The sequence below is a fragment of the Glycine max genome, chromosome 19, assembly GCF_000004515.6.
Source record: "Glycine max cultivar Williams 82 chromosome 19, Glycine_max_v4.0, whole genome shotgun sequence".
Classification (NCBI taxonomy): Eukaryota; Viridiplantae; Streptophyta; class Magnoliopsida; order Fabales; family Fabaceae; genus Glycine; species Glycine max.
The window spans coordinates 3468681-3482971 of record NC_038255.2 but is presented as its reverse complement, the minus strand read 5'-3'; the positions used below and the strand labels follow the sequence as shown (position 1 = coordinate 3482971).

At 34.2% G+C, this 14291-nt stretch overlaps 1 protein-coding gene across 2 annotated transcripts; it reads left to right on the top strand.

Moving 5' to 3' along the window:
- The first annotated feature begins 713 nt into the window (after positions 1-713).
- LOC100795662 (chaperone protein ClpB3, chloroplastic) lies at positions 714-13449 on the top strand. Of its 2 annotated transcripts, XR_419733.4 has the most exons (11): positions 714-1089; positions 2391-2609; positions 3544-3781; positions 4301-4496; positions 7682-7736; positions 8001-8151; positions 8473-8781; positions 10075-10340; positions 10578-11504; positions 11868-12258; positions 13157-13449. XR_419733.4 is itself a non-coding variant. In XM_003554860.4 (10 exons), exons 1-10 carry the CDS (start codon positions 844-846, stop codon positions 12195-12197), a joined length of 2937 nt encoding a protein of 978 aa, XP_003554908.1. In that variant the 5' UTR covers positions 714-843; the 3' UTR covers positions 12198-12455. The 2 variants fall into 2 exon arrangements, 1 of the variants encoding a protein (XP_003554908.1); XM_003554860.4 differs by lacking the exon at positions 13157-13449 and having other exon boundaries at positions 11868-12455.
- The last annotated feature ends 842 nt before the right edge of the window (positions 13450-14291 follow it).

Sequence of the window (14291 nt, the reverse complement as noted above, 5' to 3'; positions counted from 1 at the left end):
TTTGATTTTTTTTTTTCAATCAAGTCTTTTATTTATTAAAAAATTTATTTTAATCCTTCATATTAAAAAAGAGATCAAAATGATGTTTACGGGACAAACTTAAGTATTAATGAAATAAAGATATTAGCGATTAAAAATTATCTAAAAAATGAGTTTTTTTTTTTCTTTCTTCTTTCCAACCCACAACGGCGACGGAGGCGCCGCTGATAAAAGCAACAGTGAATGGATGAACCCTTTTTTTCGCATGCTCCAAACCTAAACCCGAAAATGGTTTAGAGTGGGGAAGAATTAAATTGAATAAAAATAAAATAAAATATGAGATCTACAATTCTAAATGAATTTAAAAACATAAAAGATAAAAGATGAAAATAATTTTTTTAAAAGATAAAGAATCAAATTAAAAAAAATAACTAAATATCTCATATATTAATCACCTAAACATGAGAAAAGTTAGTAAAATTTGTTAGTAACTTTTTATAGATCACAATTGTTATGAATAATTTTATCTTCTAATTTAAATATGAGATCCACAAAAATCATAATTTTTCAACAAAATTCAGCATTCCTCGCATAAACATATCCCTTTGCAGTTGATAAAAAACATAACAAACTTATTTTTATTTAACTTTATCTATAATAATAATAATAATGAATTAAATGAAATCAAATATGATAATGCCACATAAAAATATGATCCAATCACATATAAACTGAACCACGTTGGTGAACCCAGCGCATCCAACCTCTTAATAAATTCGCATGCTTCCGTACTGAACTCACACAACCTTCTCCACAACACCAACAACCTCGCCGGAAAATCCTCGCCGTTTCCGGTTACCGGCGATGGCCTCGGCGACGTCGTTTTCGGGCCCCACCCTTCGCCCCTCCGTTCCAATTTGCGCCCACAGAAACAACGACACTCGATTCTCTCAGCTTCGAGTCTCCTTTAACTTTCCCGCGAACCCCACTTCCCTGAAGGGTTTGAATTCGACACCGTTGAAGAAAAGAGAAGCTTTCTCAAATGGGTCTTCGAGAACGCGAAGAAACCCATTGTTCTTTGTCCGCTGCACAGTTTCATCAAGTGGAAAGGTAAACTTGTACATTCGATGATTTCTAATAAATTTTAACCAATCATGAAGAGAGTGTTAGAAAGAGAATACCAACCACCATTTCTCTTCATAACAATATTCATTGTTATAAACATTCTATTTTAGTTGTTTTCAGGATTGAAGATTAGTGAGCTATCAGGGAAGGGAAGGAACTATTATGCGCGCATTTGTTTAAACTTATTTGTTAAAAAACATTTTTTTTAAAAAATAAAATAAGAAATGGTCTGTTTTTAATTTGTTTGTTTAAATTGATTTTGCTTAAAAAAATAGTTTTCTGTTTTTTTTTTAAAAACAAATTCTTAAAAAAACGTTTTTCCACAATTGTTTTTTTTTAGTTCAAAATTTAAGACTCGTGTCACTTTTTAGTTCACTCCAAGTACTCTACTTATTAACTATGGGATAAATATGGTTTTAGTGGAAAATGTTCCTTTTTAGCCTCTAATAAAATATGAGAATGTGTCGGGTGTGTTACCCGTCAGTAACAACTAACACATTTTCATAAGCATGATAAGTACATTTTTTATTTTCAAGTGAAAAACTACTTTTGAGGCAAAAATAATTTTGCCAAAGAAGAGACCCTTGCTTTTGCTTTTATCCAATGGATTTGCAATTAGGATGCGCACAGTATTTCTAATTTCAATCCAAACATGTACTAAGAAGAGGTGATTTGTTTGGGACTAAAAATGATCATTTTTTTGGGATTGAATACGTATTTAACCTTTTTTTAAACCTAAGATGGGAAAATATGTAATAATTAGATAAACTGTGAGATTTTGTTGTGTTTTATTTCTGAAACATTGGTTCTCTGTTCTCTATTCTGATTTAAGATTTGTGGTTTATGTTAATTTTATATTAATTTTATGTATTTTCGTTGTTGTGACATGTGTTATGTTTTTCTAGAACTTGCTCCATAGCTGTGCTTTGTAGCTATAATGGTTTCCTTGAAAATGAGTTAAAGATTTCCTGGTGAAGGTTTTGTTTTTACTTGTTATAGAAAGAATTTAATTAAATTATAACTGTATTTATTTTTTGTCTCAGTGCTAAATTACTTGTGAGTAAAGATATATAGAAAAGTAGGTTTTATTGTGTTGAAAATTTAAGTCGTTATAGTTTAATGGGTTGATATTAGCTATGCAAGTCAGGTCTAACTTGGCTTAACTCTACTCAACTTGATTCATTTCAATTGTAGCAATCTGAATTGTTTGTGATTTTGGGTCACTTGTGCTAATCGGGTCTAGTTGGAGATGTAGTGGTTGATATTGGGTTTTGATGCAATGGCAGATTACACAACAGGAATTCACGGAAATGGCATGGCAAGCAATTATCTCAGCACCAGAAGTAGCTAAGGAGAACAAGCATCAGATTGTGGAGACTGAGCACTTGATGAAAGCTTTGTTAGAGCAAAAGAATGGACTTGCTCGCCGGATCTTTTCTAAGGTTGGGGTAGATAATACTCGGCTTCTGGAGACTACTGATAAGCACATTCAGCGGCAACCCAAGGTGATTGACAAATAATCTGAAATCCTTTGGATATGATTTGGTGCTCTTAATTATGCTTTTAGCTTGTTATTGTAGTCTCACTTCCTCTTGTTGGCATTTATTTTAGGCATGGGATTTTATTGGTTTTACCTATATTCTCTTGCAAGGTGGATTATGGGTGTACTTTTCCTTCAGAATTAAGACATTTTAAGTACACAACTTTTTCTTACGGAAATGCTAGCTGTATAACAGAAGCTTGGAAGGAAAGTAATAGACATTTAGTTCTGTTTTTATAATGACATAACATTGAGATGAATCATGAAACTAACATAGCACTACCACGTATGTGGTTATGGCTGACCTATCTTCATAGTTTATGAAGCGTTGTTCCCATCCAAAGCAAAAATTGCAGAGGATAAGAGTAAAATGCAAAACTAATTTTGATCAAACAGTTAATATATGGTGATATGCAATTTGAACCCTTACACTTCCTTTATTCAAATTATATCATTTGATGTGGGTGAAATCACTTATTTATTCACATCCTTCATTCAGTATGATTGTATGGCAAGTCTATAATTACTTAAAGTTTCACCTCTGGTTCTGTCCTAGAAAAGACTTATTTATTGTATTGATGTTAGAAATATTGCTGACTTACAGCTGTTGGCTGCAGTTTAGGTCCAGTAATTGTCAGACTGTGGATCTTTGTGATGGTTCTTTTATATTAATAGTATCTGATAATATGACTTGAATTCCCAAATTCACTATTGTATGTCAATGTATGGTTTTGCGCATATGCCTAATGCAAATGATATGGAGCAAACACATGGGTACTCATTTTATCTTTTTAGATGCCTATAAAATACACTTTTATATTTTTTGCTGGCTGAGTAAATTACTAGCCATGTCTGTTGCCCAAGAACCTGATTGTTAGAATTTTGTCCAATTATGTTAGGTTGTAGGGGAATCCACTGGTTCAATGTTGGGGCGTGATTTGGAGGCATTGATTCAGAGAGCCAGGGACTTCAAGAAAGAATATGGAGACTCATTTGTGTCAGTTGAGCACTTTGTTCTTGGTTTTGCCCAAGATAAACGATTTGGGAAGATATTGTTTAGAGATTTTCAAATATCTCAGCAAGCACTAAAATCTGCCATAGAGTCCATAAGGGGACGCCAGTTAGTTATTGACCAAGGTCATTTACTATCTGTCCGCTTTTTATAGTTATAATGTATAATTGTATTTTAAGTCACCGTTGTCATTTTTTTCCTCCTTGTTACCTGCTTTTGTTTTGGGGGGAGTTAAATCTATGCTATTAAAAACTTCAGATCTTGTTTTCATTTTCTATTTTCATTTTCTATTTTCACTTTAGTAACAAAATTGTCACCTTGTTTTCAATCTATTTTCTGTTTTCAAAGATTTGTACAAGACACAATGAAAGCGATTCTTTTGTTGTTCTGTTTCCTGTACAAATCGTCGAAAACAGGAAACAAATTGAAAATAAAGTGGCAGTTTTGTAATTAAAAAGGAAGACAGAAAATGAAAACTGACATTGTTTTCTAAAAGTAAATGGACTCTTAATCTCTTCAGAACGTGCTAAAAACAGAGAATTCAGGCTGTGCTTGACTTTTCCATGGGCCATTAGTATCTGTGCATGAACTATTTTATTATAAATATTTTGTGATTCTTAAGTCCCAATTTAAATTTGTTATAGATCCTGAAGGAAAATATGAAGCCTTGGAAAAGTATGGGAAAGATTTGACAGCAATGGCTAAAGCAGGAAAACTTGACCCAGTCATAGGAAGAGATGACGAAATACGCAGGTGCATTCAGATTCTCTCCAGGAGAACAAAGAACAATCCTGTGCTAATTGGGGAGCCTGGTGTTGGAAAGACTGCAATCTCTGAAGGGTAAGTGCTTAGGTCTTCCTCCCAAGTGCTGCCTGTGTTTGTCTTATTTGTTAGCATTTTACTGTTAATTATTTTTTTGATTAAATTTTACAGGCTGCTACTGTTATCTGTTAACTGAGTTTCACATGTAACCTGTTTCATACATACAAGAATGGCACTTGTGATGGTGTGAAACAATTTTTTTTTTTTTACATGACAGTTCTATTTTTTGTTAATATTCTTAAGAAATAAATGATAATTGTTTCAAATATTACATTCTGTATGATTATGAAAGTATAATATTTCGAAATAGAAGTGCCATGAAAGTAGGAATTAAGATTAAGAGATTGGCCTAATTTAAATAGGAGCAGTACCCCATGAACATCATCACATACAATGTCAGAGGGCTAGGGAGGGGATCAAATGGACAACAATCAGAAGAATGATCAAGAAAGAGCACATAGACATGATCTGTATTCAAGAGACAAAGAAGGAGATAATTGAGAAATCCATGTGTCAAGCATTGTGGGGAGATCTTGAAGTAAGTTGGGAAGCGCAACCTGCATCTAACACAGCAGGAGGGATTTTATGTATATGGAGTGAAAAAACATTCAAACTAGAAAGGAAAGTTATTGACAGTGGTTTCATATTAGTGAAATCACTGTCCTACCAACAATATAAAACCACTGCCACTCATAAGGAAAGTTATTGGCAGTTGTTAAGGAAAGTTTTAGCCAACATCCTTAAGCTACTGCCCTACCAACAATATGAAACCACTGCCAATAACTTTCCTATGAATGCAAATTGTCTTTCATCTATTATGAGTGGCATCATCTTCTTCCTTAGGGCTGTTGGCTAAAAGACTGAAGAAGATGATGCCACTCATAATGGATGAAAGACAATTTGCATTCATAGGGGGCAGACATTTGTTGCATAGTGCGATCATAACAAATGAGGTGGTTAAGGAAGCTTATAGGAGTCAAAAATCATGCCTGATGTTCAAAGTAGACTATGAGAAGGCATACGATTCAGTCTCGTGGGATTTCTTGATATACATGTTGAGAAGGATAGGCTTTTGTTCCAAATGGATTCAATGGATTGATGGTTGCTTAAGATCTGCATCCATTTCAGTATTGGAGAATGGAAGTCCCTCGGCTGAATTCATCCCACAAAGAGGACTTAGGCATCCATTAGTGTCTCTTCTGTTTAATATTGTTGCTGAAGCTCTAAATGGATTGATGAGAGTAGCTGTGGAGAAAAATCTGTTTAGAAGATTCCTAGTGGGCTAAAATAATGTGGATATCTACATCCTACAATATGCGGATGACACTATTTTTTGGTGAGGCGTCAATGCAGAATGTCAACGCAATCAAAGTCATTCTAAGGACCTTTGAACTTGTATCAGGCCTCAAAGTTAACTTTGCAAAAAGTTGTTTTGGAACAATTGGAATGTCGACCAGTGGAAGCAAGAGGCTGCAAACCACTTGAATTGTAGCTTGCTGTCCATCCCTTTAATTTATTTGGGCATACCTATTGGGGCAAACCCAAGGCAATGTCAGTTGTGGGATCCTATCATCAACAAGTGTGAGAGATAATTAACAAAGTGGAAGCAAAGACACATTCCCTTTGGGGGGAGAGTGACACTTATATAGTTGGTCTTAACATCTATTCCCATTTACTACTTTTCATTTTTCCGGGTCTCTAATAGAGTGGTGGACAAGCTAGTAAGCTTACAGCGCAGATTCCTATGGGGTGGTGGAACTGAACAGAACAAGATTTCCTGGATTAAGTGGAAGACAGTGTGCCTCCCAAAAGAAAAAATGGGGATTAGGCATCAATGACATCAGGACTTTCAATCTTGCATTGCTTGGCAAATGGAAATGGAGTCTATAATATGGAGGGGGGAAACAATATAGGAGAGCTATGACGGAGTTTTTGAGGAATTATGGAAATTAAAGGTTCCAAGCAAAATTTTAGTATTTGCATGGAGGTTGTTAATTGAGATAGATTGCCAACAAAAACAAATATGCGAAGGCAACAGGTCAAGATTAATGACATGCTATGCCCATTCTACAGGAACATGGAGGAGGATGCAGCCCATTTATTTTTCCACTGCAGCAAAATCCTTCCTATTTGGTGGGGATCTTTGTCTTGGGTGAATATCCTAGGTGTTTTCCTGCAAAATCCAAGGCAGCATTTCCTTCAACATGTATTTGGTTTGGCTGATGGAATAAGGGCTAACAGATGGTAATGCTGATGGTTGGCTTTGGCATAGACCATATGGCAGTAGAGGAACAACATACTTTTTTCCAATGGCAACAAACTGTTGGATGATGCAACATTCTTACTGTGGACATGGTTCAGAAATCTGGAGACAGCAACACACTTTAACCAATGGTCCATTAATCTTAGAAAAGGTTTTGTTTATCATCCGAGGGTAGCAATCATAGGACATCAATAGGTTATAGATTCATATATGTAACACACTGTATTAAGTCTGATACTTGGAACCAATTGCCTGGACAAACTCACCTATGTAATCTTTGTACCTCTGGTACTCGAATATATATATAATTTATCTTTGTTGATAAAAAAAAATGATAATTTTCTCTTCTGCTTTTGAAAGAAAAGTTCCTTAAAATTAGGAATTGGGTGTAAGTGGTGACCCGTTGTTTGAAATAACATTATATTCCACTTTCTTCTTATACTAAAACCAATCATTTAGGATAAAGATGGCGATCCAGTGGTGCTTTACCTTTCCTATAGCAGCATAGATTAGAATCAATGCAAGAAACAATATAATCAATTATATGTTTATTGTCACAGCCCTTGCAGTTACTGTGATGTAGGTTGTTGCATTTTTTCCAAGTTTGCAATCATTAAATATTATTTTGTTTAAAAAAGCAGCAACATTACGGTCATTGTGTTTTTTCTTGTGAATTCAATCTGCAACTACAGGGTGATGTAGTTGCGACACTGCACCAACTGTAATATTAAAGCCACATCAGGTCAGGTGACGTGATTTAAATCGAAACTGTGCTCTGTACATGGTATGGAGATTGATACCAGTGAAACATTTTTGTTGAACCAGATGTCCTGGTTTTTCTCATAATTTTGTTAGAAGATGACTAGGTCAAATTTTTGTACCTTATGTGGATGGTTTTGGTAGTTCATTATACATTGACCTAGCTCTGCCTTACAAACAGACTTGCTCAAAGAATTGTTCAAGGAGATGTTCCTCAAGCTTTGATGAATCGAAGGGTATGTGCTTTATCTAATATTTTGGCTATTCTAAGTTTCTACTATTATTGATAAGCTGAAAATGGAAGAAAAAGGGGGGCAAGAATGGGAATGTGGGATTAAAATATCTGGCTTTTTAAGTTTTTATCTCTTTTTCACTATATTATACCCTGTATAAATCCTACCCTTAATTCCGAATGTAATATTTATCTTATTTTGTGTCCCTTTTTGAACCATGTGTTGGTCAAGTTGTAAAATTGATCTGATACCCTTGTCTCTTTTCAGCTTATATCCCTTGATATGGGTGCACTTATTGCTGGAGCAAAGTACCGGGGAGAATTTGAGGATAGACTGAAAGCTGTTCTGAAAGAAGTAACAGAATCTGATGGTCAGACTATCCTTTTCATTGATGAAATCCATACAGTTGTCGGGGCAGGTAATGTGTTTAAGAGTTTGCTACTTTAGAAAGCTGATTTTTGGTATTGTAAATGCTGTTTGAAGGGTCCTGACAACTGTCTTCAATTTCTTTCAACTTTTGTTTTTCTTTCTGTCTGATGCATAATTGATATACCAAAACCTTTTAGATCAATGGATATTCAGATCTTGAAAGATAATACATTTCAATTCATATTCCCCCCCTCCCTCCCCCACCCCCCCCCAAAAAAAAAAAAAAATATTGCGTCTGTTTGTAACAACAGTAATTTTTAATTAACACGTGGATGTGAATTTGATTGCAATTATATCCATCATACACCAGGTGCTTCAAATGGTGCTATGGATGCTGGTAATCTCTTAAAACCTATGCTTGGTCGGGGGGAGCTGCGATGTATTGGTGCAACAACATTAGATGAGTATCGAAAGTATATTGAGAAGGACCCTGCACTTGAGCGTCGTTTCCAGCAAGTTTATGTTGACCAACCTTCTGTTGAGGATACCATTTCAATACTAAGGGGACTGCGGGAAAGATATGAGCTGCATCACGGAGTTCGCATTTCTGACAGTGCACTTGTGGATGCTGCAATTCTCTCAGATCGATACATAAGTGGGAGGTTTTTGCCTGATAAAGGTATTAATACAGTAATACTAGCATTTTTCCTGGTAAATAATTATAGTGTTATGATACAGGTTTTCCCTGGTAAATACTAGCATTTTTCCTGATAAAGGTTTTTTCCTGCAATTCTCTTGGCAAGTTATATATATTACACAAAGATTGAGAAATTTCATTAGCATTTTTCCTGGTAAATAATTATAGTATTATGATACCTTACTTGTTTCAAAAGAATGATGTTTGGGTTCTGGATTAGAATATTTTATGACTAATTGAAGCATGCAGTTGATAGTTTATGGATAATCTACAGAATAGATGATTGTTAAAGAAGAATTTGTTTGCTGTTGCTCCCAAAACCATGGAAATCCCAATGCTAAGAAAATAGCATATCATTAATATGGTGTTAATAGAAACTGTTATGTAAAGATCTTTAAAGCTATATAGTAATTCCCTGCTGTTGCGAGCATGCGTGTGCCATAGTTTAAATCATTTTCAATTTATTGCATTTCGAAGATTAATATATAGCTACAATTTCTCTTTTTTTTTTTTTTATCTTTTGTTAATTTTTTAATTTTTTTTTGTTAAAAGTTTCAGAATATTTAGAGTATTGTCATAATTTTAGTGTTCTAGCTTATCAGTATATATCAATGTATAACTGTGAAAACTGTTTTGTATTTTGTCTATAAGGGCTGTTAGCCTTTGCTAACAGCACCCATTCTGTACTGAATATCTACTGTAGGTGTTTTTAGCAAAAGCTAACAGCACCCATTTCGTGTTAGTTAGTAATTCGGGGAGTATAAGGGCTTTTCTAACTGCACCTCAATAGGATCAGTTAGTTGGCTTTCTGTTAGAATTAGTTATAGTTAGTTCTGTTGTATAGAGGTTTAAATACTTAGATTGTAACTATCCTTAACTTGGTTTTTCATATCAATAAAATCAGCTTTGTTCTTCTCCTTTTTCTTCTCTGTTTTCCTCTCAGTTTATCGAAAATAGCTTATAATGTATCTTGGATGATCACTTAGGTGTGGTTCCCGTTTTTCATTATATTTCCTTATTGATTTCCTCATTTGATTAGAATTATGAGTCTCATACTAGTATAAATTGAGGTTAATACTCTGTCTTTTGAATAACATTGAGTCAATATCTGTTTTGCATAGTCAATACCAAACACCTTTTTTCCTTCTGTTTGATAAAAAATTCCTGTGGTTTTAAGCAAAAATGTTAAACTGTTACTCTTACATTTTTTGTATGTGTAGATTCACATCAATAATGCTCATAAAGTGCTAATTGTGAGCTACTTCTAAATTGCAGCCATTGATCTGGTTGATGAAGCAGCTGCTAAACTAAAAATGGAAATTACTTCAAAACCTACTGCACTTGATGAGATTAATCGGTCAGTCCTGAAACTCGAGATGGAGAGACTCTCTCTCATGAATGATACAGACAAGGCTTCTAAAGATAGATTAAATCGTCTTGAGACAGAACTCTCTCTCTTAAAAGAGAAACAGGATGAATTGACTGGACAGTGGGAGCATGAAAAGTCTGTAATGACTAATCTGCAGTCGATTAAAGAGGAGGTATGTTATCATATTTTTGTTATTTTTTGCTAAAGGTGCATTTGCAGTTTATAAATAAGTGAACTTTTAGAACACAGCTTTTGGCTGGGTTTCATCACTTTGAGCTAGTGCAAGTATATGGGTTTATTTGGTAATTATGCATTAACATTAGAAATTTACTTGCACAAAAGAATGGTTTATTATTTAGAAGATTAAAATCTGATTTTGATCATTTCCAATGTTTATATATGTATGCAGATAGACAGGGTAAATCTTGAGATTCAACAGGCTGAGCGAGAGTATGATCTTAATCGTGCTGCTGAATTGAAGTATGGTAGTCTAAACTCCTTGCAACGCCAACTTGAAAGTGCAGAGAAAGAATTGCATGAATATATGAACTCTGGTAAGTCTATGTTAAGAGAGGAAGTTACTGGAAATGACATTGCTGAAATTGTAAGCAAGTGGACTGGTATCCCCATTTCTAAACTTCAACAATCAGATAGAGAGAAGTTGTTGTATCTAGAGGAAGAGCTCCATAAGCGTGTTGTCGGTCAAGATCCTGCTGTCAAGGCAGTAGCTGAGGCTATCCAACGTTCAAGAGCAGGTCTTTCAGATCCCCATCGCCCAATCGCTAGCTTCATGTTTATGGGACCAACGGGTGTAGGAAAGACCGAGCTAGCCAAGGCCCTTGCTTCATATTTGTTCAACACAGAAGAAGCACTTGTACGGATTGATATGAGTGAGTACATGGAAAAGCATACGGTTTCAAGATTGATTGGGGCTCCACCTGGATATGTTGGGTATGAAGAAGGAGGGCAACTAACAGAGACCGTTCGTCGCCGACCATATGCTGTCATTTTGTTTGATGAGATTGAGAAGGCACACTCAGATGTTTTCAATGTATTCCTTCAAATCTTGGATGATGGAAGGGTAACTGATTCACAGGGTCGGACCGTAAGTTTTACCAACACAGTTATCATTATGACCTCAAATGTTGGATCTCAGTACATTCTCAATACAGATGATGACACTGTGCCCAAAGAGTCCACATATGAAGCTATAAAACAGCGGGTAATGGACGCTGCAAGATCCATCTTTCGCCCAGAGTTCATGAATAGAGTTGATGAGTATATTGTTTTCCAGCCTCTAGACCGCGACCAAATAAGTAGTATTGTCAGGTTACAGGTATTTTTGTCCTCACTCAAACATACATTTATGTTAAAGTCCATTTCTCCACACATACCTAAAAAAGAAAGAAGGGTAGAATATGTTTTTTGTCTCAAATTTTGGTTTTAGTCCCTATAAAGATTTAATGTTTTTAGTCTCTACATTTCAACAGAACCACATGTTTTCAGTCTCTGATGATGGACTAAAACTACATCACTATTGGTAAATGTGGAGACTAAAAATGTATTAAATTTTTATAATGGCTAAAAATATATTTTACCCAAAAAAGAACTACTTGTTTACATATTGATTATGAAATATAATTCTGGGAATTGTTTCACGTTCTTTCAATTTGACACAAGACTCTCTTCTTTGTTACAGTTGGAGCGTGTGCAGAAGAGAATTGTGGATCGTAAGATGAAAATCCAAGTTACAGAAGCTGCCATCCAACTTCTTGGAAGTTTGGGGTATGATCCAAACTACGGTGCTAGGCCAGTCAAGCGAGTGATTCAGCAAAACGTGGAGAATGAACTTGCCAAGGGTATTCTTAGAGGAGAGTTCAAGGAAGAAGACACAATTTTAGTAGACACAGAAGTCACAGTACTTGCCAATGGTCAAATTCCCCAACAAAAGCTAGTTTTTAGGAGGGTTGAAGCTGATTCCAGTTCTGCTGCTGAAGACAGACGGGAAGGCTTTCCACAGATTCTGTGAACGCACTTCACTGCTCCTCGTTTCTCCACATGTTAGGTTTCACAACAAATTTTGAGTATAGGTCGTTTTCTTATACTAATGCAACTCTGATCCTGTTCATAGCATGATATAGTTTATAGTTCTTCATAGAATAACTTTTATTGGTCAATACAAATACCATGCTTAAGAAGTGTTGGTGTGGTCCACGGATGGATTAGGAGCAGATTTTTGGTATTTCTGTAATATAGTTTCATGGTAATTATTATCCTTAATTTACAATTTTCTCTCATTTTTTAATTAAAAAAATAAAGAACTATTCAAGTGTTTTGAGTTTTAAGAAAAAGAAAGGATACTATTTGAGGAGGGATGGTTTCTGTAAATCTAAAAAATTAATGTGCATCTATGAACTGAAATTAGGAACTTGTTTATAAATTTATTTAAATATGAAGGGATGGGACTTGTCAAGACATAAACATAAAATTCAAGATTTTTGATCGAGTAAAACCACTACGTATGATTCAAACTCAAGATCAGTTATGTTAAAACAACCACGTGTCAGTTCTCAATGATATTATTAAATAAAATATAATAAGTCCTCAAATAAATAAATCTAAGAATCCATAAACCTAGATTTTAAATTATATAAGAATTTTCTCCAATAGCATCAATCATTACTAACTATCAGATGTCATCCCAGCCATCTTACAAAGCACTTTACATGAACGGCATTTAAGAAGAAAAATTAGAAAGTATAGGAATGATAACTAAAAATTAGAAAGTATTGGAATGATAAGTTGCCATGTGTGATTCAACATTTATAGTTTAATATTTTTCTATTCTTCTTAGCTCAATTAATATTTCTTTGACTTTTATTTTTTTATTTTAATTTAATTTTAGTATTAAGCAAATGATTGAGCTTAATTGATAATTGTAACTTATTTTCGGATTTTTGTGCTTACTTACTTATTTGACTTATGCAGGGCCTATAGGACACTAGTATTCTATGGAGAGCTAAGAAAAATATCTTCAATTGTGTCACAAATAAGCTTGGGGTATTTCTGCCATTTCGAGGGTCAAATTCGGCTTGAAAGTGAGAATTGGGATGTGAATTTGGATTTTGTTTTGTGTAATTAGTTTAATTAGGTAGATTAGATAAGCCTAATCAAGGCTAATCCCTTTCTTTTGAGTAGTCACTATATTTTAGTGGAAGTTAGTTAGTTAGTTTATTTTTTGTAAAGAATAGATTTAGTTACTTGTTGTGTAAGCTTTAGAATCAAATTCTTTTTTCTCTTTATTTTCTCAACTGTTCTTCCTTTCTCTTGCATAAATTTCATGGTTTTTTCATTGGTGATGATCATGGAAGGTTAAACACTTAATCGATTCAAGGATCTATTCCAAGCAAGATCGAATTTGAGTTCTAGTATATTTCTAGTTTTTGTGAATGTTCATCTTTTTCTTCAATTCTATTTTTTATTTTCATGATTATGATTATACATAGAATTGAAAACGGATTAGGTTATGAATTTATTTCCTAATTTCAAAATTTAATCACAGATTGTTTGGATATTTTTCAACCTAATTTGCAATCTCAAACAATTTAGGGATTGATTCGATTGAACTATCTTTAATGCATTTGACTGAGCTTTCACAACATCATTCGTAGTAATTGTGATAATTCATTTTGCATTGATTTGGTGAATTGAATTGATGCTATTAAACTTGATTCGTATTTTGTTGTGTTTTGTTGTGTTTTGTTGTGTTTTTTCATCTTTATTTTTATGTTTTCGCATTCCTTTACATTCACCTACAAATTACTCGTTGAAATTTCTCTTGTTGTTTATAAGTGAATTGATGTAGGAACCAAAATGAATTGTATGTCTAAGTCTACCTAGGTTAATCCTATACTTCAAAATTTTCTAGTTTTATTTGTTTTGGAGCGATTCGACAGTTGTTTTCAATATGTCATAAGGAACCTGAAAAAGTATTACATATACATAATGTCATCCATTAAATTGTCATCGTTTTCCTTCTCACGTAAATGCTTTCTTTCAATTTTTGAATTTACCAGATATTGACCCCTTATCATGCTATTAACAGTATCTGCTTGTTACTTCT

Bases quoted from the DNA above. Each gene is read 5' to 3' on its own strand.
- LOC100795662 (XM_003554860.4), top strand. From the start codon at position 844: ATGGCCTCGGCGACGTCGTTTTCGGGCCCCACCCTTCGCCCCTCCGTT. The intron at 1,090-2,390 runs GTAAACTTGTAC...ATGCAATGGCAG, and splicing joins CAGTTTCATCAAGTGGAAAG to ATTACACAACAGGAATTCAC. The intron at 8,782-10,074 runs GTATTAATACAG...TCTAAATTGCAG, and splicing joins GAGGTTTTTGCCTGATAAAG to CCATTGATCTGGTTGATGAA.